Genomic DNA, 26,783 nt, shown 5'->3' on the forward strand with positions numbered 1-26,783 from the left:
CCTGCCAGGCTCCTCTGTCCGTGGGATTTCCTAGGCATGAATACTGGAGTGGGTTGCTGTTTTTTTCTCCTGGGGATCTTCCCGGCCCAGAGACTGAACCCACATCTGTACTACAGGTGGATTCTTTATCATCTGAGCCCACAAGGGAAGCCCCTGGTATGGAAGAAGAAAAAGTGAAAGTGAAGTCGCTCAGTCGTGTCCGACTCTTTGCAACCCTGTGGACTGTAGCCCACCAGGCTCCTCCGTCCATGGGATTCTCCAGGCAAGAATACTGAAGTGGGTTGCCAATTCCTTCTCCAGGGGATCTTCCTGACCCAGGGATTGAACCCAGGCATTGCAGGCAGACGCTTTAACCTCTGAGCCACCAGGGAAGCCCAGAGTATGGAAGACTTGTCACTAAATAATGATCCCAAAACAGAAAAAAATATCTTGATAGAAAAACAACAACAACAACAAACCAGGGGTGGGGGGAAATTCTGAAAAGAAAAGGGAAAAATGTAAAAAAGGTAATACCCAAGAAAATCCCTCCTTGCCCTTGGACAGTGGCTGACACCACCCTGTTCTCTGAGGCTGTCCACTACCCCAGGATCTGCTTAACATTAATAAACACTCAAATAGAAAGTGGGCCACGAAATTTATCTAAGAATAGAGTGCTAAAAGAAACTCATTCTGGAAAGACTGATTTTCCGTCAACTTTGCTAATAAACGTCAGTCTTTCTACACTTGACACTGAAGAAGCCACATGCCCGTGTCTAACGTATGAGGGGACTGCCTAGTGGACACCATGACGTGTCTGCTTTGCAAGGCATCCTTCTCTCCGGCTATGAGATACCCTAGTTCATAAACAGCCATGGTGGTCTGAGCAAAGGGCTCCCCAGGAGAGTCATGTCACCCTCTCAGTGAACCCTGTTCACCTGGTTTAGCACTTACGCTTCTCCAACAAAGAGATGGAAACACTGAGAAAATTGCGGTGAGAGCCTTCACTTGTTGAAACTATTTCTTCCTCTCACACCTCCCACCTTTATTCTTCCTAATAAAAAGTTTAACGCAAGGGTATGAGGCTCTAAAAAGATGTATAAAAACAGAGAGAACAGACAGCGGCAGAATTCTTTACCAAGTCACCTCGAGGTGGAGACACAATGATCTGGGACTCCAGGTGTCATGACACCAATGTCCCTCACACCTGTCATCAACCTCAACTTGTTACAACTTTTAACTGCTCCCGTGGACGAGACACACTACAAAAGAAACGTTCTGCTCTTTGAATCACGTCTGGCTCAGAAATGTGTATGTGTTCCCATCCCATTTAAAAGCAGAGTTGTGCTTAGTCTGGTAACACACAGGCAAATTCCATTCCATCTCATCAGGTGTGTGTGTCAGCATACACATCAATACACACAAGTCAGCCCCAGAAACTCAGAGCAGAGACCTCTGCGTGAACACGAATCAATTCTCACACGACTATATCTCAAGTCTTATTTAAGTCTGAATACTTACACTCGATGATGCGTATTTGAAAGCCTGCAAACACATGTTATGTACAGTTCACCTAGACTACACTGGTTGGGCTTTACCTTTCCTCTACCCAGAAGCATGGCCTGTAACTGCACAAAATCGCAGACCTGTTTCTCAGCACTGGTCCTGGCTGACTCCTCCTGCGCCAGCACCATCTCTCGCTCTGCGGTTATCTGCACACTCTCTCTTAGGGCTTCTTCCAGCTCTTCAATCCTGTCATCCTTCTTACGGAGACTGTCCTGGAAAACGATGGAAGACTCGGTGAAGGAGGCTAATTGATTAACCCAAAGAGAGCCTATTTATCAAGAAAAGGGCTATCTGCTGATAAAATGTTCTTCTATTCAGACGTAAATCTAGGACAGAAAGATGTGGACACAAAAGAGAATAAGACAAGGGAAGAAAGAGTAAAGAAGCTCAAGAAATATATTGTTATTGAGAGCAAAGCATCAAGTGAATTAAGCAAGAGAAACCTGTGATGGACTTTCTCCATTAGCAGAGAGAAGAAAATTGTGTTAGGCAGATAGGTAGCTAGCGCTTGATTAGGTAAAAACACAAAGCTGTTTTTGAACTACTCTCTAAACTGGGCTCAAGGCCAGCTTTGATGAAGCCTAAGTAATAAGACTCAATAGCAAAACATTCTCTTTCCCTCTGAATTTAAGCCTAGATGAAAAAGTTAAGTAAACAGCATGATCAGTCAGATTATATTCTACATACAGATTATATTCTACATACATACTGTTGGCAAACTAATTTTTAAAAGAAATAAATGAAAAAGGAGATTTTTCCCCTAATGAATTCAACAGAGCAAAAATTTCTCTCAATCTCATACAAGAAAACTACACATGATAACTGGATGTAGGTAACTGGTCTGCCTAAGGACGAGTAATTTGGTTAGACAACCAAAACCACTAGCCCTGATAATCTATACAAACTAAGAAGGAAGTTCTGGGGAGGTAAATATGGACTTCTATCAGAAAGGCAAACATGGCCTATTACACACAAATATGAATTACTAGCTGAGAATTCTTATGGCAAACACTGCCCAAAGCTCTAACGAGTCACTGAAAACTACTGCAATGATAACATTAACAAATTCAAATAGCACTTACTCTTCTACCAATAGAGAAGACCAAACTGCAAATTGCAAGGAAAAAGAATTCAGGCTTGTGGCGGATCACTTTAATACCTAGGATATAAAGTGCTTATTTTTTTATTTATTGTTCTGTAACAAGTTACCACACACTTGGCAGCTTATAGTAATGGAGAACAAATTGTCTACACAGTTTTTGTGGGTCAGGGGTAGTTTAACCTAACAGCTCTGGCTCCAGGTTCTCTGATGGGGGACAGCTGAGATGTCAGCCAGGGTTCAGCCCTCTGCTTCCCATACATGGGGGCAAGTTGGTGATGACCACTGGCAAAGGGTCTTCGAGGCTCCTCTCCCCACAGCGCCTGGCATTCCTCGGTGCCGGTGACCCAGGAGGGCAGGGCGTCCATGTCTCTTGTCCCAGCTTCAGAAGGCACATGTTGTCATTTCTGACACTTTCTACTATGCACAAGGGCTGCCCCTGACACAAGGCTACACACACAAGGGCCTGAGAACCAAAAGGTGAGGATGCTCTGGGGCCGTCTTGGAAGACAGTGTTCACGGTTCCCAAGGGTACGGCTCCAGTATAAGAAAAGTGGATTACTAATGAAGAATGAAGACGGAGATTATCCAGAGTGCTTCTGAGAGAAACCTAACAGTTTGGACAACAGAGCCCTTACTGAAAGGACAGCTTTGGTTAGGAGATTATTTCAGCGTGGAAACCAAACAACACTAAATTAAAATGAAATCCAAACATACGGCTGATATTCAGAAGACTTCACAAAACTGAGTTATATACCAGCGTATCTACTGGATATGAGATTAGCAAAGTATGCATTCTGTCAAGATTTAGAAGAAAACCTGCAATTGGCTTGAGTTCTAATGAGAGGTGTTGAGGTTATGGTGAAAAATAAGAGTAATCCAACTTAAGTCAATGACAATTCAGTCCTAGGAATACACAACAATATGCCAATCAAAGTTCAACTGAAAAAAACTACTGGGTCAATGTCTAGATAGCCACAATAGAGGTTTATTAATAAGTTGTTACTGCTCAGTCACTAAGTCGTGTCCGACCCTTTGCCACCCTATGGACTGCAGCATGCTGGGCTCCTCTTTCCTCCACATTTCAGTGAAGTTCCTTTCTTTGAGGAATGGACCCATTTTTTTTTTAAAGAAAATACGAGAATGAAATATTCAGAGTCTTGTTGACTCCCCCTAGGTACTGCCCTCTGTAATCTCCTGATCCCTCATGAATTTTCAGCATAAAGTCTATCTACTCTTTAGGCAGACAGGAGGAAAAGTCACAAAATTCAGCCAAAACAAATCTAATTTGAAACTACAAAAAGAAGACTGATTTGTCCTGTTTGGAGTTAACCCACTTTTTAGCATTCACTATCTGGAAGAAAAATATGAAACTGCCAGCCTGGGGTCAGGGAAGCTTAAGCAGAGAAAGAGACTTTCATTCACTGGCTCTCAAACTGACTTTTCACACGGTTGAACTGATTCGCGCAACCCTGAACTTAAGACGTGTCCTGTGCGCTACAGACAACTCAGGAAAGAGCCAGGTGGAGACAGTACAGAAACACGCCTCACCATTTTAAGGAGCTGCTTTCACTTCAAATGCAAGAAGTGAATTTTATGTAGAATTCACTTCTACATAAAATACCTGTAGAATTTTATGTCAGCTGCCATAGGTTACGTGTATGCTCCTCAATACTAACACAGGCCAGTTCTCTGGCTCTGGATTAGGCACTGCAGCCTGTTGTTATGCCAGCTCTACTTACTAGCGGGGGTCCAGTGCAATCCCTTCATTCATAGAGGAAAGGGTTGGAGGAGGGGTTTCTATGACTAGTTGAGTGGGGTGGGAGGCGGTGGTGGGAGATGGGAGAGGGAGAAAGGAGAAGAGACGCTACCGAAGAATTCCTCCGACTCTTAAACAGCAAGCCTCCTACACTCACACAAGATTAGGCACAAGCTGCGACAGCTGTAACTCTGCTCAGGCAATTCCACAAGAAGACAGGGCGGACCTGCTGGCAAATCCCATAATCCCACCCCCGATTCCCTCCTCTGAACTTTGCTTCTTGACATCAGCTCTGTCAACATCAGCTTTGTGCCAGCTGTGAGACTACTCCCCACTGCCTGGCCTTCAGATCAAACGTTCAGAAAGAAAAGCAAAGGAAAAAGAAAAAAAAAGGAACAGTGGCAATTAAAAATTAATTTTTTGTTCCCTTCAAACATCTTCCTCAAAATTAAAAGAAAAGACTCAGTAATACAGTAACATAAAAAGAGATCACTTGATACGGACGGATCTCATTAAACTTTTCTCAGCAGGAGAAGGAAGGGCAGTGCAGAATTCATGAAGGACCCTGGAGGTAACAGCACCACGCACTCATCGCCCTGTCCCTGGTCCTGCCAGTGGAGGTCACTCACTCCGGCAAACGTTGAGAGCCGCTTCCTCTGGGGTAAAAGGCACTCACCGGAGAGTTTAACTTGCGCTGAGAGATACTAATGTTATCCATCATCCTTAATGTGAAGAGACGGCAATTCTTTATCATCCTCTACCCCACTGCTTACCTTTCCTTCCTCCTTCTCAACCCCCAAGCACAAATACACATGAGGAAGATTTCATTAAAATCATTCAACATGTCAGAATTCAATGGCCAACTTCTCAGATGTTTAGTGAGGCGGGGGGTGGGGTGGTAAAAAATTGAAGCCAGATGCACTGATGAAGTCAATTTTAAGAAAGGAACGCTAGCCTAACACAGGGTCAGAATTTGGTTTCACACCACTTTTTTTTTTAAGGAAATGCCTTGGGTTAAAACGAAAGATATGTTCTTCTCCACTCTCTTTAAAGTCACTCAAATATCTCCCACAGTTCAATTTGTTAAAAATCAAAGTCAAAACAAAAGCAGGTGCATTTCATTAAAGAAATGGAAACAAATACACAAAAAGCAATGCCATATATATATCTATATAATGTACATAGAACATCTAGGACAAACAGCCCACATGGATGGCCAGGTTCTCATCTTGAAAATTCTGGTAGCTGATTATCGTAAGCTTGGGCAAGGACGTGTGGTTTACTTAATCATAGGACATCTCCTCTGATCAATAATGCTTATAAAAAGAACAAGCACACCTTTTCCAAGTCTTCACCAAAAACCCCAAAGATAACCTTTTACTTAATGTAATAAAACAACTGATGTCATCCGTAAGAGGGTGTCTCTTGTCTCTGAGGTCTTGGCAAAGGGGCTGCATAGACACCTGCTTCTGCTCTCTGTTAAGGGCTCTTCACCTTCCAAATTCAGAGGAGGAGCTTCCACGATAACACAAAGGAAAGGATTAAACCATTTGTTTCACTGAAGGAGACCCCAGTACTTTTAAGAATTTTCCTGCCAAATGTAACATTAACCACTCATCGTTTTATGGGGCTCATTCCTGAAATAAGCTCAAATGAAGTGACTAAAAGTTCCCATAGAATAGGGCTAAACTTAAGTAAAGGAAACAGCTTATCAGGCCACACAGTTGTACTATCAGTAAACACTCTTTCCACTGGCTATCAAATGGAACTGAATTCTGCCCAGGGGGAAACGTATCTATTGAGGACATTTCAGACATGGCAGAATTTCTTTAAATAATTTTAAGACTTGTTTTGCTTTTTTCTTAAATGGTAAGAAGGGGCACCGTTTGAGCGAAAAGCTTTAAAAAGTTACACACGTGCCAGCAGTATGAGTAGGTGCTTTCCCTGCAGGAAAACATAATTTTCGGATTAATTTCAGCAACTATCCACACACGTGTAAAAACAGATGCTGATTTGTATGTACACTTTTCCTGTGTAATCTCTAATTCCATTTATATGTATTAAGAACTCCATAACAACCCACCTATGCTCACATTCTAGACAGAAGAAGCCCTAAGAAAAAAATTAACCAAAATGGAAGAAATGATGCAGAATTAAATCTTTAAATAGGTTGAGAAGATCTGTCAAGAAGAAAGTCAAAATTTATTTTTACAAAAAGAAGGACAGTAACATGTGGCATGTGACACATCACGTAGTCTTTCTAGAAAGGTGTCAATCTTAATTTTTTAAACGGTTTTCTTAAATAATTATCCCCATGGCCAATGTAAAAACCAAGGATAAGTAGTCTTTATTTAACAAAAAAAAAGTCTCTTACCAAAATGGAGGAAAAAAAATTTTTGTAGGTAGAGCAAATAAAATGTAATTTTGAAGAAAACACAAATGTTTCACTGATTCTGCACTTAAGAGGAGAATATGCCTAAATACATGGAAAACTGCTTTTTCCTATCTCTCTCTCTACTTTCTCTGAAGTCTGTCCTCAATATTCACTGGTCTCAGGAGAGCTGGTTTGTGGAAGCCGCCGTGTCTTTTCAGCAGGCCCATCAGTCTCCCTGACAGTGCCCTCTCTCAAGGTTAAATCCAGATACCTACCTTTGTTATAAATAAAAACAGAGCACTAAACACTACTGATGTGAGCCCCCTGCTCCCAGTTCAGTCTGCCCTGCCGTATTAGAATGTGGCTAAAACCTGTAGTTCTGTCAAAAGACAAAGTAAGTGTCACTGCTGAAACAAGAAAAATACATAAGGTGACCAACCATTCTGAACCAAGGGAGGATGGTGTTTCCTTCATTAAAATGTGAGAGGCTTGTAATGGTAACCTGTGAAAATTTTCAAGAATATTAGGATGCTAAATATAAGATCATTATACATGATTTTTAAAATCTGTAACTAAATTTTTAATTTAATATTTATAATAATTATAGCTGTAATTAACGAACAGCTTGGGGGCTCAGATGGTAAAGCATCTGCCTGCAATACAGGAAACCTGGGTTCAATCCTTGGGTTGAGAAGATGCCTTGCAGAAGGAAATAGAAACCCACTCTAGTATTCTTGCCTGGGAAATCCTATGGTTGCTAAGAGTCGGACACGACTGAGCCACTAACATTTTCACTTTTTTAACGTATGCAAAACATTAAGAAAGGCCAAAAAGAAATTTTAAAAACTAGCCCTGAACCTAAGGCAGATACAAACTAGACAAAAAGGGGGAAGGAAGGGAGGATTAAATCACAAACGAGGGAGGTGGGAGGGAGGGTCAGGATGGGGAACACATGTACACCCATGGCTGATTCATGTGACTGTATGGCAAAAACCACCACAATATTGTAAAGTAATTACCCTCCAATTGAAATAAAAAGAAAAAAAAATCACAAAGGAAGATTTCTGAAACAGGGTACTGAAAAATATAAAGCAGTAAAATATAATTAAACACACAGGCTGTGGAACAAGAGGGAAGACAGTAACCAGAACAGGGTAGAGCTCACCAACAAAAGTTCATTTTAAGCCGGAACCTTTAGGTGGTAAAACTAGAAATTCACAGAAAGACTGCCTAAGTAAAAGAGTGCACATCAGAAAGCCAATAAACTATATTTAAGGAAGACCAACACCACCAGGTTGTATAGAATAGGGTAGCTATGCTAGTGAGTATCTCACCTAAAAATGAGCTAGAAAATACTTAAAAGACTGAAGCTCTCAAGGTCAGGCTAAGATGCTTGTGAATGAACAGTTTCTGACATCTATTGATGCAACTGAAATCAGTGAACAGTTTTCTATAGAGAACAATGTGCAAAGTACCAAGACAGGTTTCCCAAACTCAAATATGCAAAAGAGACAGCACACACACTAACAGCATGTAATAAATACAAGGTAAGAAAATGAGCTCTGAAATTAAAGCAGAAAAACCATAATGGAACTGCAATACAGAGTGTGATTAATTCCCACTACGAGGAGTTAGGCAGGCTTTACCAGGCAGGGGACATTTGATCTGAACCTTAAAAGATGGGTAGGCTTTCAATACAAAGCTTTTCTAATCCCAAAATGACTATCGGTCAAATCAGCTAAGACCTGCTTCCATATACTGTTTATCTGGGAGGCTTCCGTTGCTGGGGTTTATGTAATTCCAGCTCTTCACATGGCAATTGCTCATGAATTGCACTATGTCACATGGAATGTGGGCAGTAAGGGAGAGGCAGGAATGGGAATGTAGAGGCAGTAGTGGAAAGTATGGCAAAACTCATTGCAGAATGTCAACAGAAGAGGAGCAATGATTGAAAAACACGACTGTGGGAAAGGCTCATCTCCAGTCTGTGCTCACTGTTTTATCCTCCATGCCTGGCATTTGTGAGTATTGGCTGGAAGCTTAAAATGGTTTAAATGTTAGTATGCGTGGGTTGTGGCAGAGATCCTTTAAAGACCCTCTGTGTAACCGTGTCTTAGAACAGTCACATATATTCAATACATCTAAGCAGATACTCCGGGCTTCCCTGGTGGCTCAGATGGTAAAGCGTCTGCCTGCAATGTGGGAGACCTGGGTTCGATTCCTGGGTCAGGAAGATCCCCTGGAGAAGGAAATGGCAATCCACTCCAGCACTCTTGCCTGGAAAATCCCATGGACAGAGGAGCCTGATAGGCTACAGTCCATGGGGTCGCAAAGAGTCGGACACAACTGAGCGACTTCACTTCACTAAGCAGATACTCCGAAGATCTTGGCAGGTACAGTGAATCTAAGTGAGCGTCCGACAGAAAAACTGGTCAAGGGAAGTGTCTGGATGGATGCGGGACCACCTATGGCACTCAAGGTCAAGAGGTCAGAATGGAAGGCACCCCCTTAATGAGCCCAGAGGGATTACTGAGTACCCTATCTTGACCATCCTGGATATGGTGGACCAGAGCGTGCATGGATGCTGACCTCCTTCTCAGCCTCCTGGAAGCATCCCCAGTCTTCCCCTGACCTCAGGGATGCTGTACCTCCTTTTCCTCTCCTGCCTCGTCCAGCCTCCTCATTTTCGTTCACTTCGAGCGCCTCTCCTAATTACTCTGGCTCTAAAGAGGGAGGATGCCAAGGGTTCAGCTCTAACTCCATATTCTTCTGTCAGTATTTTATCTCTAGATGGTGTTGGATTCTTACAAATCAAAACACGATTTCTGAGCTCAAGTCTCCAAAATTAACACCACCAGTCTTCTCTAAACTTCAAATCTGCACACCCCACTGCTGGCTCAAACCTCCATTAGGAAAGCTCTCAGACAGCTTCACTTGTTGGAAATGGACATGTTCTCTTTCCCTGGAGAACCTGGTGATCTCAGGCTTGGGGTTAACCCATCAATCACTGAGTGCTGGCACACACACAGTTGCCCATGCCAGGAGCCTACGAGCCATTCCCATTCCTGCCTCTCCCTTAGTGCCCACGTGCCCATCTGTAAGAGCGTCTTGCCTTTTGACTTAAAGGTAACTCATCTCAAATTCACTCTCTCTTCTTTCTTCTCTTCACTACCAGAAAGCTCTCTCAACTTCCACCTTCATCTTACTATGGGGCCTCCTACTGTTATCTGAGCTCCTTCAGAGGCGAGACCTTGGTCATCTTACATCATCACTATTTACACAAAGCACATGTGCAACACATATTTATTCACATATACTTTCTTTTTAAAAAATATTTTACTTGACTGCACCACATCTTAGTTGCAGCCTGGGTTATCTAGTTCCCTGGCCAGTATCAAAAGCAGAGACACTACTTTGCCAACAAAGGTCCGTCTAGTCAAGGCTATGGTTTTTCCTGTGGTCATGTATGGATCTGAGAGTTGGACTGTGAAGAAGGCTGAGCGCTGAAGAATTGATGCTTTTGAACTGTGGTGTTGGAGAAGACTCTTGAAAGTCCCTTGGACTGCAAGGAGATCCAACCAGTCCACTCTGAAGGAGATCAGCCCTGGAATTTCTTTGGAAGGAATGATACTAAAGCTGAAACTCCAGTACTTTGGCCACCTCATGCAAAAAGTTGACTCACTGGAAAAGACTCTGATGCTGGGAGGGATTGGGGGCAGGAGGAGAAGGGGACGACAGAGGATGAGATGGCTGGATGGCATCACTGACTCAACAGATGTGAGTCTGAGTGAACTCCGGGAGTTGGTGATGGACAGGGAGGCCTGGCGTGCTGTGATTCATGGGGTCGCAAAGAGTCCGACACGACTGAGCGACTGAACTGAACTGAATCTCTAGAACCCAAGGTGGCATCTGATAAAAATTAATCATTAATCATCAAAGTTCAAAATATTAGTCATTAGTATAAAGGATGTCTTTTTAACATGATGAAGAATATTTTGTAATACTAGAATTATTATGATATCTACACTGGAAACACTAAAGTAATTCTTTCCCTTCACCTCACCTATTTCGTGAAAATATCAGTAGATGGACCTGTCTGTATATTCAGAAACTTAAAAACAAATTCAGGTAATGAGAACTTCGTACAACACAAACCTTCCATCAACTGTTTTCCTACCCCTGTCCACCACAAGGGTTCTACCCAAGAATCCCCAGGGTCCCTCAGCAGGGACTTCTATTTAGAGGTGACCTTAGGGTGCAAGTGATACTCACCACCACTGGGGTGTTTGAATGGATAAGAAAGCTGTGGTACATATACACAATGGAGTATTACTCAGCCATTAAAAAGAATACATTTGAATCAGTTCTAATGAGGTGGATGAAACTGGAGCCTATTATACAGAGCGAAGTAAGCCAGAAAGAAAAACACCAATACAGTATACTAACACATATATATGGAATTTAGAAAGATGGTAACAATAACCCTGTGTACAAGACAGCAAAAGAGACACTGATGTATAGAACAGTCTTATGGACTCTATGGGAGAGGGAGAGGGTGGGAAGCTTTGGGAGAATGGCATTGAAACATGTAAAATATCATGTATGAAACGAGATGCCAGTCCAGGTTCGATGCACGATACCGGATGCTTGGGGCTAGTGCGCTGGGACGACCCAGAGGGATGGTATGGGGAGGGAGGAGGGAGGAGGGTTCAGGATGGGGAACACATGTATACCTGTGGCAGATTCATTTTGATATTTGGCAAAACTAATACAATTATGTAAAGTTTAAAAATAAAATTAAAAAAAAAAAAAAATGAAGCACCTTAAAAAAAAAAAAAGAAACAAGCAGCAGAGCAGTGAAATAACTTTCTATAAATACTCTAGTGAAATTGTTAGCAATGAAGAAAAACATAAGACCCTCACCACACAAAATAACATAAAATTATTTAAATTAAAAGGTTATAAATGAAAGACCAAAACAACTTAAAAATATTCATAGGTAAATATTTATCTGTTCTCAAAACAGGGATAAACTAACTAAAAAACCCACAGGGAAAAAGCCATCATGAAAGAGAGAGATTTTAACTATATTAGTTAAACAAATGAAAATGTAAGATATGAAAAAATACTCAGCCCTCACTGGTAAATCAGATAAGTATAAATTAAAACAAAAATTAAATATTTTCCACCCATCAGATTGGCACTAAAAAATAAAAAAAGAGGAAAAAATTTATAGTATCAACCGTTATTGGCAAGAGTGAGGGAAAACTGGTGGTGGCTTTTTTCAAAAGTTGGCACATCTGAGGAAATTCATACTGTTTCTATAAGGAGTATGTTATCAGTAAAAGCTATATAAAAGAAGAATGAAAAAAGGAATTAAAAAGTCAGATTTTCATGTCAGAAGTGAATTTGTTATTAAGCCTAAAGATGGCTTCTATATAACAGACAACTCCTCCAAATCCTCCAGATTTTGTGACTATGTAGTGTGGCATGAACATTCTATCATACCAGTTAGAGAAACACAAGCTGACAGCAGCTAGTGGTCTTGGCAGGAGCTTTAGAGATCTCCACTGTCCACGGCATGGTCTAAAACTTAAACCTTCATTCAGACAGGCCAGCGATCCCGGAAGTCTCAGTTCAAATGCTAGCTGAGCAGGAAGTGGCTGTGTGCATGTGGGTAAGTAATTCGATTTCTCTGAGACAGTTTCCTCATCTATAAAATATGTAAAACCCATCTGCCCCTCGGATCAGTGAAGGTTAGAAACAGGGACTTACCAGTCCCTGTGGTTCCTGGACACTGCCCTGGTGCCCAGCCCTGGGCACCCAGCTGGCACTGGTATGGTCACTGCTACTCTCGGTACTGAGGCTGGTTTAAGTATCTTTTGAGTAATTAGGTCTAAACATCAGTGAAATAGAAGAGTATGTTTTAATACATTCTTATGACTGTGAAACACAGTCTCTGAACTGAATTTTTTAAAGTAAGGGGAAAAAGGGAAGGTGGGGGAAGGAAAGGAAGATGAAAAAAAGAAGGCAACCTGACACACACCAGATGAATGATGTGCTTTACTGAAGGAAAAGGCCATTCGATGCTGACCACCTGAAGACCCCGCTTAGCCCATGGACACTGAACTCACCAAGCAGGCAGATTCCCTCCAGGAGATGGATTTTGTCCCTTGCTCAGGTTTCCTCAACAAAGCTGTGGAATAAAACTGGCCTTTTCTATTGGAAGCCACTCCTTTACTGCTAAACAGCTGCACTGAGAGGAAGGTAGCAGGCAGGGTTAGAAGGAAAAAGAGCGGAGGGTGAGGATGCAAAGAGCCACGTGCCCGTGGGGAGGGCCCTGCCGGGCCTGGTCCCCCCACCCAGCCCCTCGCCCACCTGCAGCTGCTGGGAGCTGTCGCTGAGGGTGTCCTCCCGCCGCCGGGCCTCCTCCAGCATCTGGGCGCTCTTCTTCTTCTCCACCTGCTCCTTGTGCTTCAGGCTGGCCACTTTCTTATTCTGGTCTTTCACCTGCCTGTGGAAAAGGGGAGAAAACTCAAGCTCTTCATATACATGCACAGGAAAGAAGGTGTTTATTCACTGACACCACGATGCAAGGAACAGCTCAGAAGCCGCAAGAGTTCCTGCTGTGAAATCCTCCCAACCTGGCCGAGTGCTCCATTCCAAGAGCAGCTAGCTGTTAACCATGGTACTCTGGGAGCACATGTGTGAGTGAGTACTTTGTGGAGCATGAAGAAACATAAAACAGAAAGAGGCCTGGGACAGAGTGAGATGGCAGAAGGAGGAAACCAATTCAGAGATTTTTGTTGGCATATGAAAACAGGCTCTTGACATCAACGCTATGAAACTGGAGAACGGCTGATGAAGAAAGGTCTGTAACACAACTCTAATTTTACTCTTATTAAATATTTTCAACTTTCAAAAGCTATATGTAACCTCATTTAGTCGCTCAGTTGTGTCCGACTCTTTGTGACCCCACGGACTGCAGCACGCCGTCTTCCCTGTCCTTTGCTGTCTCCTGGAGTTTGCTCAAACTCATGTTCATTGAGTCGGAGATGCCATGCAACCATCTTATGTAACATATATGTACATAAAATTATGGCATAAAGATCTAAGGCCACAGCTTAAGCAACAGGTCATTCCATCTACTTCTGAAGCCCCCTATTGGACTCCACGGCCTCCATACTAGATAAGAAGACCACGCCAAACTCCAGGTCACAGGTAGAGAAGATTAATCTCATTGAAGAGTGGAATCATGACTAATGATCAAGAAATGTGTGTAAGGTGCAGCCCAAGAGAACCTGGGCTCTGCAATGCGAGAGAACCTACATCCACCTGAGCTTTGACACTCTGCTAAGCCCATCACATTTTCCTTACTCATTAAGGAGATGAGTATTTGGCTGAACTCCACTCTCACGTATAAAACACTAGGAATATCAATCCATGAATAAAAACAGTTTCTGCTCTCAAATATCTCCCAGGCATCTGAGCAAATACAGGATATGCTAAGTGCTAGGAAAGGGCCCCGGGAAGGGGGCAGGGGTGGCAGTGGTGATCAGGAAAAGCTTCCTGGAAGATGACCTGCCTCTGAACTTCCTGAGGGACTGGTCCAGGTTACTAGGCAGAGAGAAGAGCGGGGATAAAGCCCTGAAAAAAGAAGAGTGTGTCCCTTTTAGGGAAGCCACACTCAGTTTGACTGCAGCATAAAGTTGGACCAGCAGAACAAAGAAAAAGGAAGCCGAAAGTAAACAAAGGCCTGTTTCCTGCTGAGCAAGGAAGCTGCAGTTCATCCTAAGTGTGAAAGACTTAAGGAAGGGAAATGATACAATCAGATTTCCAAACTTCTGGAAACAAATCGAAGCAGGATGATGATAGTAGGGAGGATGCGACAATTAGAAAAATCCACTCAACTGCGCCCAAAAGTTGCATCAATAAACTGAACTAACAATGAGAAGCCACCGTGGTTTATATCTAATTAACATCCTTTGAAATCAGGTAATGACAGCCTGTGGCACGTTCTCTCACACTCGTTGCTTAATCTCCAAACTAGATCACTGCGGTTTGTTAGATAAAGATGTTCAGGCAAAGTCATATTCCAGATAAACAGCAAATAATATTCTAGTTAAGAATATCTCAATATTCACAGGATGTATTAATACAAAAAATTTATTCATTCTATCTCTGAAATTCAATTTTAACTGGACATCTCAAATTTTTATTTGCTAAATCCGGCACCCCTATAGGAACTCATATCGTGACTAAATGAAAATTAGTCTTTCCTCCCTTCTCTACTGGATTCACCAGCTTTATCTCACCCACAGAACACCAGGTAGGTATCTACAACTGCGATCTAGAAAAACAACGTTTACCATGTCTCAATGTGTGATGGCGTGAAACTCAACTCTTTTCAGTGGAAGACTTTGGTGGATCAGCACAGGTCTGTGTTCACACACTTATTTCCACCAATGAATCATTCAAAACAGTAAAACTATGTTATTTAACTTTTATTACATAATAAAATAGGGACTCTGGGCTTAACACAGTAGGAAGCATCCCCTAGATTGCAAACATTTGAAGAGAGGTCTGCAGAGGTCACGGCTAAATAAAGCGTGAGTAATAATAATATTGAGCCCAATCTGTTTAGATCTAAGAGTGAGAGAGATGACATTTACAGGCTTCACTTTCTTGATGTCTTGCCTTTAGCTGAAGCTGCTGTTATACAATAAAAAGTAAAGATGAACTGTGGACTGAATCCTATCTTTTCGTCAATACATGGAATCTGTTCTTTGTATTCATTCTCTGGGGTTAACGTCCCTGAACCGGAACTAAACAGATGTGTATCTAAGGATTCCGAGTGTGAACCTTCAGTCGTCATCACTCTAAATAAAATCTTTCTGCTCTGTACTTGAATGGAAAGGTGGACAGAGGAGGGCAGGGTAGGACAAGAGAGGAAGAGCAGAAACAAACAAACCCATTCAAACTGGAAAAGCTTAGCGGAGACACAAAAATACAAACACTACAGGTAACTGTCACTATTAACACAAAACAGGCTAAAGCAAACAGTAGAGGGTTAAGCATCTTGCCCAAAGTCATATAATAGAGTTATCTAAACATCCAGTCCATCAATAAATTAGACTCTCTTGATGACCTATTCAACTGGACTTGACAAAACCGTAATTAAAATGCCTCTAAGTAGAATAAAAAAAATACTGCATTAAATTCCACTCTGAAGTGAAAAGAGGGTTTTTAATATACTATACAGCCAAAACGATCCTTGCCACTAGAAGAACAAAGCTTGTTGCATTTTTTATTACTTGGAAAAAACTTCTTTAGGAATAAGTATAGTTTAATGGCTTTTACCACTAAATAAAAATGAACAGCTAACAATATTATAATTAACATAACTTGTAACTCAGAGAATTATGTCTACACCAATGACTTCCATGGAAAAAATCTTCTGGAGCCTTTCATAACTGTTTGTTTAGTAACATTTAGATCAAAATATGCAAAAGACAAAATGTGGGACAAAGCAATAAAACTTCCCAGTAAAAATATGAGCATACTTGAAGCTTAATTTAGAAAGTCTCACACACAAAGCAAAAACCTTCATGATATTTTTCTACTAAAGCTGACTTGTGTTCAGACTTGGAATTACTTACGTGGTACCCTAACTGATTTACTACAATGTGGAGAAAATGTTTAAAGTAGAAAATTGGAAAATCACTTTTCAAATGCAGCATTTGTGCTTGCTATTTTTACTGCAAACACTTAGGATTTCTTCTGGAATGAAATCGGTTTATTCACGGAGAGTTCCATAAAAATGTTTCAAAAAATTTTTTTTTCTTTTTTGTTTTAACAAACTCATCATATTAACAAAGCTGCTTATTTTTAAAAAGAGTCAAAGGTGGTTAACAAGTCTTTGGTGGTTAACAAGTCAAGTGACAGGTAACTTAGGTGAAAAAAGGAATTTTTTTACAGAACATCAAGAAATGTGTAAAAGACAAAAAGCAAAATAGGCTAAAAACTGTCAAGGAGGTGCTAAGAAAGCTTCCAGAAAATAATGTCACATAAACTATAGAAGCACAGTTTCAAGAAGAAGGGAGATGGTCACTAACCTAACCTAACAGACAGGTTTTAGACAGGTCCAAGACAAACACGGCTGCTCAATCTTGCAAAGGGTGCGTCACCGAGAAATTTCAGCCTGGCAATGAGAGAAGATCCCAAATTATACTGCTCTGGAAAATGAACGGGAAGTGTGACTGTGGAGGCGTAGAGCATAAATGATTCTTTCAGAAACTGTGCAAATGGGAAAAAAAAAAGTAAAAGGTACAAGTAAGATACTGTGGTGAACTGAAACCAAGGGAAAGATGATGGGACGCTTGCTCACACGTCTCCTGAAGGATAGGGAAGACTAGATTATGCTTTATGTTTGGGAGTCTGTGGGAAGGAAAGAAGAGAAACAAAGGAAATGAGGAGGAGGAGGAGGAGGATTCAATTTATGGAACAAGGTTTTGAAAACTGGTCAGAGGGAAGGAGTGAATAGGAAGTTTAGCCTCAGAACAGAGCTGGGACGTCAGTACCTCTGACAAAAGCAAGGGAGGACGAGCACAGACAGGCCTTCTGAGACTGCTGCTGTGCAGAGAGAAAGCAGAGGACGGTGTAAGGCTGACTGAAGAACCCCTGCATGAATCAGATTCCTATAAGTAATTACAAAACAAAGGTTTTATTTTATTAACAAACTCATCATACCCTAAACAAACTGTTTATTTTTAAAAAAGAGTCAAAGGTAAGAGGACTTTTTCAAAAATATCGTTAAGTCTTGAGAATAAATATCAGGGAACAGAAAAGGGAAAGAGAACCTTTTTCCCAAAAAAAGCCTCAACTTCATCTTTCTACCTGTAACAGAAATTTCAGACCTGAAAAATAGAGTCTGAAAATATCATTGCAGAAGAAACAAGGCTTCCTTCCTCATCTTCCGCACACATACAACTCTGCAGTGGGCTCTACTTCGTACTTGCTATCAATCCTGACAGGAATCAAGGGCACCGTGTGGTGGGATCCAGGACCAAACAGGACTCTGAGAAAAAAGCAACAAAGAGTGATCAAAAACAGCTCCATTTACTGACTGCTCAGCCTGTGCCAGATGCTGCTCCAAGGGCTATTTGTATTAACTCATTTAACATTCACAACAGCCCTTCAGATTGGAGAGAACTACCCCAACTTTACAGATGGGAAAATGACAGTGAGAAAAGTACCTAAGAACGCAGTATGGGACCCCAGAGCTCAGATTAATTCCTAGGCTAGAGTGTGTATCATATGAGAAGCCCTGAGGCTGAAATGAGAATATCTGGCTTCAAATCTAAGGACTACTACCAACTAGGCAGCTGACCCTAGATGTAGAAATCACGTTGCCTAGTCTCAGATCCTCATCAGAATAATGATCTGACCTATGTAATCCATATGCTATATGTGAGAATCAGAGACAAGTGCTTTTATAGACAGCAAACATATCAGAAAACCGCTGCTAGGAGAAAGGTAAAAAGGCTGAATGCCAAGGAATTGATGCTTTTGAACTGTGGTGCTGGAGAAGACTCTTGAGAGTCCCCAGACTGCAAAGCGATCAAACCAGTCAATCCTCAAGGAAATCAACCCTGAATATTCATTGGAAGGACTGATGCTCAAGTTGAAGCTCCAATACTTTGGTAACCTGATACGAAGAGCGGACTCACTGGAAAGACCACGATGCTGGGAAAGATTGAGGGCAGGAAAAGTGGGTGACAGAGGATGAGATGGTTGGATGACACAATCGACTCAATGGCCATGAGTTTCAGCAAACTCTGGAAGATAGTGAAGGACAGGGAAGCCTGGTGTGCTGCAGTCCATGGAGTTGCAAGGAGTTGGGCACGACTGAGTGACTGAACACCAAGGTAAAATGCATGTGGTATTAACAATATCATTTCCTGAACCTGATCAGAAATTCTCATACCATGATTTTACAGTGCCATGGCTCACAGGCAGAATAAACAACTTTTAAAATGAAGACTTATGATTGTTTTCTGCCAGCTTCTCTTACTAATTCACTTAGTAATGAAGACGGTTGAGTTACTTAATGGGCTCTGTAATTGTGTTACTCACCTGCAAAGTGGAAATCGCAAACCTTGCTACATGACTGCTGGGAAAATCAACGGAAATAAAACCTGTGAAGCTTCCACCACAAGCCCCTGACACATGAACAGCAGCACTGGTGGCTGTTTCTGTTGCCAGCATTCAGCAGTCACAAAACAACCCCCAAACTGAAAGGGTATGCGTAGGTCTGTGCAGTGAAATCACTCCAAGGCTCTTACACACATCTAGACTGTGGCCCCTCTCCCTCCCGCATCCATGCTGCACTTTACCTGCTAGTGTAAGAGCCATAATGTCTCTGATGAAACTGTAACAAAGTTAAAGCAGTATCTTCACCTGCTCGCTCCCCCAGTGACTACTTTCCCCCTTCGTTTCTCTCCCTCAAAACCTGGTCGGTCTGATTCTTGCTCTCTGACCACTCTCACGACCTTGAACGGTAGAACTGTAATGCCACTCTTCCAATCAATCTAACGCTCATGACATTTTCTACACTCATACCTGAATTTTTAGACATCTTGTTCCTGCGGTAACTTTTTGGGTTCAAGACAACGTCAATATACAATGTTTTGTTACATATCTTTGTTTTAGGACAAGCATACTGACCTTGAGGTGAGACTGAAGGAAACGGCAAATCCAGGAAGGAAATGTGAAAGAGAAAAGTTAGAAAGTGTTAATGAGGGCAGTATTCAGAATTCGCATAATTCACAGACACAGAGGAAACATACAGCACAGGATTAAAGAAAGGAACGGAGACACACAGATTTGGCACAGACACCAAAAGTGAGTGAATTCAGACTTTCAACAAGTATATTTTCATATTAGATTACACCATTGTACCTTAACGTAAGTTTCTAAAGGGATGAATTTTGTCTAAAATTTACCATTTCCTGGGGCAGGAAAAAGAAAAAATAATTTCTCAAACACAAAGGAAAAGAAGGGAAGGCCAGCTGTTGTTCCCCTTCCTGTTTGAGTATTAATAGCCACCTGTGACCTAACGACATTAGTCAGCTTGGGTTTATACACACCCGTCTTAGAACTGACAACTCCTTTACCTACCCCGGCCCATTTCTTAGACCCAACTTATCACGGAGAAAAGCAGAAAAACACGGAAATGATTCTGTAGAATATAGAACTCTCATTCATTTGGAAAATTTGACATAATTTTCTCAAATGTGAAAGTAATGTTTTGCTAATTACACCCATTATGTCTCACTCCAAATCTATCAAATCTGTCTCCAAATGGTGCAATCTAACAGCAATAAAGAAGAAGAAGATGTGGCTCTACAAATAACACTTCGTTTCTGATACTGCTCAGCAGACAGAGATGCAGAGTAGTCATGCTTTGTATTCCTTACAGAGCACAAACCCCTGAGGTTCATTATTGCTTTCATATTCATAATAACAGGCAGCTTTCCCTTTTTAACAATTAATCAATTTCACTGAAAGTGGTCTTCCAAACACTTAAGACTCCTAAGAGCCAGGGCCATCCAGCTTGTCATCAGGACTGAAATTTTACTTTAAGAATCTAAAACGAGAGGTTTATTTCTTGAGTGCCAGCACCATTTCAACTTGTGCTTTAATGTTTTCTAACATTTCAATACTAAAATGAGTTTTTTAAAAACTCACTGTTAAAATAATGGAAAGGCAAGGATAAAATTTATGATTTCCATTATAAAATAGAAAAACAGAAAAACAAAAAATGAAAACAAAATTCCTCGCAACCACACGGCAAGTACACGGTGGATCCCGGAGAGGAATGCAGGTCTGCAGACACACCTCCTGGGTGTACTTTTATCTATTCTCTGATGCTTACAGGTTCTTGAAAGGAATCTACAAAAATCCATGGATCTCTAGCAGAATGCAGACAATGTTCAAAGTCAAAGTGAGGTCAATCATTTATCTACATGACTGTTCCCAACGATCTTTTTTATTTTTGTTGGTTATGACAGATTAAGTTGGAATAATTTTAAATCAACAATGACACTGAGATCTCATACAGATGCAAGGCTTTATATGAAACATGGGGAAATCCCTGAAAAAAAATTAAGTTTATTCTTGACAAGAGTGAGCAACTTTAAGGATCTTTTTACCTATTTTATAGTTCAGGAGTCATAGTTTATGCTGGCATAACTTTTAGCTCTTGGGAAATAAATTTAGGAGGAAAAAAAATCTGCATATAGAGTAACTATATACAATTCTAATGTTTACATTTTAAAGTGTAACACCAAAATTTCTATCAAGACTGTAATAAATTATAAGGTGCTGTGCCCACAAGAAACTGTGGAAAGATGGTGTAGTAGAATTGACTATGTAATTAAGCTGTGTAATTTATTCTTCTTTTAAATGAAAATCAGTGAAATTCATCGAGGAGAGGAAGAAGAAAGCAGGCTGAAGCAAGCAGGATCAGATAAAGAACAGTCATCTCCAATTATGACACTCAAAGCATCTTGCTTTTCCTCTTTCATTTTTTAAAAACACCATCCATTCTCCCTCAAGAAAGAACACACAACCACCATGCTCATTTTCCTTCTTTTCCAACTACATCAAGACCCGACACTGTCCTTCATGGACCAAAGACACACAACTGCAGACTTTAAGGAAATTCTTTCAGGAATCTTTTCCGTCATGAATTGTATACTAATTTATGCCAATCTACATACAGCTTAATTTCCTTATGGGAGATTTCTGAAGACATTAAGCTGCATGATCAATTCAGAAATTCAGAAAACATATTTACAAATATGAAGACTAAAGATGTAGGTTTATATTTCCAGATTACACTGTGCCATAGAGGCCTGAATACACTGTGATACCAAAATAAATCACAAACATGAAACCCGCTTTCCCAAGGAAAATGTCAAAAAATTTTAGGTCAGCCTAAACAAAAAAACTTTCAGGATGCAGTTACAAAAGTCAAATACCTAATTCTAACAATAAACACATTCCTTTGGCTACATACATTTAAAATGGAATACATGAGAAAATAATGTTGATTTGGAAATACTTTCTTTCATTCCCACACTCACTGAAACAATTTTATTCACTCTCATTGTAGACATTTTGAATTCACCAAAGAGAGAAGATGCACCAGTATGATTAAGAAATAAAAAATATATACCAATTAAACCATGCCATTATGTATGTATTATGTACATCCATATATGTACATAATACACATACATATATGTACATACATATTTAATACATGTATTAAACATGTATCCCAGTTTCAGAGATACTAAAATATAAAAATAGAACTGGTATTTGATTGTAACAGAAGAGTTTATCTACATGTTTGTTTAACGTGAAGCAAGAAAAGTAACCCTACTGAATTATATTAAATAAGACTATTTAATGCATATGGGTTTACTTATATTTTTACAGAAAAAAAGTGTATGTGCAATGGTAAACATATTACAAACATATACAAGAAATGAACATAAGAATATTTTCAATATAACAAACAGGGAATAAGACTACTATCTATTTAATGAAAGGTCTGAATGTGCAGAGAATGGGAAGATAAAATGTGGGATGATTAGAGAGGGAAACGAGAAAGGAGCCACATCTCTATGTTTTAACATACATCTTCAATGGGCCCTGAACAATGTACAGTCCTGGGAGAGATTGAGAGAGATACTATCAGAAAAGCATAGAAGAAGGAAAGAAATTATTACCTAAGGGAGGTCAGTAAAGCTTCCCCTCCAAAAAAAGATAACAGTTACAAAGGGTCAGATTCCCACAAAAGAATAAGGGGAAAGAAAATTTTAGTCCATTTTCATTACATGAAATTCAAATACTAGTAGGTTTTAAAAGCAAATAAAAAAACCACAAAAGGCCACATCCTCAAGCCACAGGGTTTAAGGGTGGCATGATGGAAAAACAACACCATTCTCTGTGTTCAAGCTCAGTTCATCATGTTGATCTTGATCTACAGAAATACAGACTCATCTCACCAAAACGAGGTTTAAAATTACTGCTTCAGCCATTTAGACTGTTAATTTGAGGGGCTACCTTGAGCCTGAACTCTGAGCAAACAGGAAACACTCTTGCTTTAAAAAAAAAGTCAAGGGACTTTTCTGGCGGTCCAGTGGTTAAGGTTTCACCTTCCAATGCTGGGGATGCAGGGTTGTTCCCTCTCCCTGCCAGGGCGCTAAGACCCCACATGCCTCACGGCCAAAAAACAAAACAGAAGCAATAGTGTAACAAATTCAATAAAGACTAAAACAATAATAAAAAATTTTTAAAAATCAAGTAGCTCCAAATCTTATGAACAGATCATGTATCAATTTTTTTAATAAAGCCAGTTGTTTATAAGTCAGAATGTATTAACAGTTCCCTTAGAAACGTTATAAACACAAGTACTCTTGCTAGTCCACAAAATCTGATTTTAATCATGATGCAAAAGCCTAGAATTAATAGTTCTAGATGAGGTCTGGAAAAGACAGCAAAGGAAATAAAATTAACCATCACAAATAGAAAAACTAAGTTTGCTCCTAACAGTTAAACTACTTACAAGCCTGGCCCAAAAGGAGTGAGTGAGTGAGGGAGTGAGTGTGTGTGTAACTAACACACCACCAATCCCTGGTTCTCTTGTCTTTTTCAGAACAGTTACAGCAACAGGACACTATCTTGCCTTTTCCTCTCCATTGTACATCTCTACGTACACTAAAGTTCTAGGACCTAAAATGAGCAGTCTAGGATCCAAAATAACCTACTAACCTTCCATCTAAACATCCCCTCAAGCCATTATCATTTAATATTGGCCACAAAAATTAAAAGACTAGACTTGAGTCCAAAGTTCAACAAGAAGCCTTTTCTATAGTAATGTTGTACCCTGCATAACACTGTCAATCTCCAGGTTTGTTTTTATTATTTTCTTACCTAAATTGATGTAGGCAGACTACCCAGAACCACCAGGTGATGACTTTCTGGAAGTGTCAACCTGGCTAGGCTACAGCACCCCATTAATTTAATCCAAAGCTAATCTAGATGTTGCTATGAAAGTATTTTACAAATATAATTAAAGCCTACAATCCATTTAAGTAAAAGAGATTACCCCAGATAATCAAAGTGGGCATTCTTTACCAGCTGAGCCACCAGGGAAGCCCATATGTACCTTATATAAATAAATGTATGTATGTATCTCTTCTACTGGTTCTGCCTCTTTGGTTGAACTCCAACCGATACACAGCATAGGACAGAATATAAATTTAGAAACAGTACTGCTTAGATTTAATTGGGAAAAATATTTTATATCTGCAGATGTATGGGCAGGCTTACTTAATCCTCAGTAGCTCAAGACACCGGTACAACACTAAATCATCTGCCAGAAGCTCCTGTTGTTTTGTAAGAGCAGTGAAAGGGGCTATTTATTTCCTCAAGACCACAAAGAATATGTCTGGGAATTCTTTATGAGTTAATCTAAACCTTTTAATGTTAGAGAATCTTATATAAGTACTAGGAAATTTTAAAAGAATAATAAGATTTTTCTTTAGGCCAATGATTGTAACAGCATGTGTTCATTTTTGCACTTAGCAGGTTGCTGAATGCCCTGTAAAAATGCGTTCACTTCCTGAACGAATTGGCATTTGGCATCACAGCCGCACCAGCTAAGAGGCTACTCCTTAACGGGCACTCCAGCAAAATAACCACCGCACAAACGATGGGCTTTGAACCAAGAATGAGACAATTAAAACCAGCAATATCGGAACCTTACCAGAGAGGACACATACTTAATCCACAAGTGGTGGACCTAAGAGGTACTGTTCAGCTGGACATACAACCGGCTGGTCTTTATTTCTCATCAAGCAGATTTCCTGGCAAGCCCCCAGAGGCAGCAGAGTGGCAGCAGCAACTCCTCAAGTCCAGAACTGTCACCTTACTCGACACTCACTTTCCCAGGAAGTCCCAAACCAAGCCCCCCGATGATGCAGGGATGGAAGCCTGGCGTGGAAGGCACAAAGGGCGGGAGACTGGCATCCTGAGGGACGCGGACGCAGAGCCCAATCCCCAGTGCAGCGGGACCAGGGTAAGACAGATCAAGAGAATGGTGAAGAGGCTCAAATGACAGATGACAGGGAGACGGACACCCACAGGACACAGCGGAAACGGCAACGCGAGAAGCGAAACTGTTAGTAAGACAGCGGGAGCCGAACACATGCACTAAATCTGGGAACAAAAGGCAGAAAGTAGTTTCAATCGTCTTTCATTCTTGTCTTGAACTGTGCTGCTCAGTAAACAAATTACAAAGCCAGGAGCAACAGAGTCTTTTAGGACTGTATCTTTTCTTGGTAGCTAAAAAATTATGTGTCAAATCTTAAAACAAGATTATGACACTGCATGACCCGAGGACAAAACTCTATAGTATATTACATTCTGTGGAAAGAGCAGATCATTAACAACTCTCTCCCAAAATGTGAAAAATGCAGTGACTAATAAAAGCTATTTGGTGTGCTCTGCATATAAGATAAAGATTTAATCCTATTTCTCACTCTCACTGAAATCACAATCTCTCCCAAATCAGTACTGGGTCCAAAAATGAATTAAAACATTTTTCAAGGATGCTATCTTGAATAGCCAGTGATAATTTCAATGTATAATTCTAACAAAAAAAAATCAAGCAAGTTTATCAAGAAATTTCTTTTCTGAAATACTGAAATACATTTAGTGGATTTGGTGGAAAGTCATTATCCATATAAAGTACTGCATTTTAAAATCTATGAAGATGAAGTACTGCTGTTGATTTCAGGCTGATACAACGGCAAAGAGAGGCATGTACTAGCCCAAGTATGCAAGGGGCGTGCGTTTCCATTTTGGGGGGTAAAGATGCAGTGCAAACATGGAAGACGACACACAGAAATGTATAAAATCCAATCTTGAGACTCTGATAATTTATTAATTCTGACTTAAAGAACGTTATCCACCCATTTTCTCCGGACTTACTATCAAAATAAGAAGAAACAAATGAGTACGTGATCAGCTCATGTTATTCATACTTTCAACTTTAGTGAAGAAGAACCGTGAGGGTTGGAATTTAGTTTCTTGAAAATCAAAATCCTACAGGTACGGAACAAAAGGAAAAAACGACTTCCAGGGGAAAATATCAAGTCTACCCATAAACCTAAAATTTAAAACTGAATAAACTACTTATGAAAGTAGTCTATTACCTCTTGACATCAAGAGCACAAAAATATTACAACAGGCTCAAGGGAGCCTCAGGATTAGTGAGTTCATGCTGTCCTGCTAGTCCCTCTTTTCAGAATACAGTGATTAGCATAGCTCTATTGGAAGAACTATTTCTATGCTCTTGTGAATTTATGTTAAATACATGGTGTAAAGGAAGAGGCCAAGAGGCATATGCTTTATCTTTGGTACAAAATACCCTAACAAGAGAAAAAAAAAAAAGGCAAAGAAAACTCCCAGAGAGCGGTCTGGCTGGCTCTGTTCAAACAGAGGTCACTTTCAAGTAGTCAAAGGTAGAGCTCAGCAAACACATCCATGTCTCACGAACTGTCCTCAAAATGTCTCTCCTTCTAAGCTTGACCTGCTTTAACAGCTTGCTGCTCCACAACACAGAGTCTAAACATTCACGGCCTAAAAGACCACTGGCTAAGAAAAAGGCCTGAATGAACTAAAACATGCTAGCTGCTTGAACTTGAGGCTCACTTGCTCCTGAAATAGATAAAATAAAGGGAGACTTTCTCTGTCAATCAATGATACGGAAGTCCACAGCTTTCCCATCTACTCCCACTCTGTGCTGCCTTTTAGAGACTCACACTGACTTAGAATAAAATGGAAACAATGAAGAAACCAGGCACTCAGGAAGGTAAATTTGGAGAGGCAGATATATTGGAAAAACATGACCCCAAACTACTTAGTTTTAA

General features: G+C 40.5%; 1 protein-coding gene across 10 annotated transcripts in view; it reads right to left on the reverse strand.

Annotated features, from left to right (window-relative positions):
• ERC1 (ELKS/RAB6-interacting/CAST family member 1) overlaps nt 1–26,783 on the reverse strand; it is a 270,866-nt gene that overhangs the window by 133,261 nt on the left and 110,822 nt on the right. For 7 of the 10 annotated variants that reach the window (XM_070371714.1, XM_070371712.1, XM_070371716.1 and 4 more), the window contains 2 exons: nt 13,153–13,288; nt 1,623–1,754 (listed from right to left, as the gene is read on the reverse strand). In XM_070371714.1, the coding sequence (XP_070227815.1) occupies nt 1,623–1,754; nt 13,153–13,288 (268 nt within the window). The remainder of the gene's footprint in view (nt 1–1,622; nt 1,755–13,152; nt 13,289–26,783) is intronic. The other 3 variants (XM_070371717.1, XM_070371721.1, XM_070371719.1) reach the window with 1 other exon arrangement.

The sequence above is a fragment of the Bos mutus genome, chromosome 5 (genome assembly GCF_027580195.1).
Source record: "Bos mutus isolate GX-2022 chromosome 5, NWIPB_WYAK_1.1, whole genome shotgun sequence".
NCBI lineage: Eukaryota > Metazoa > Chordata > Mammalia > Artiodactyla > Bovidae > Bos > Bos mutus.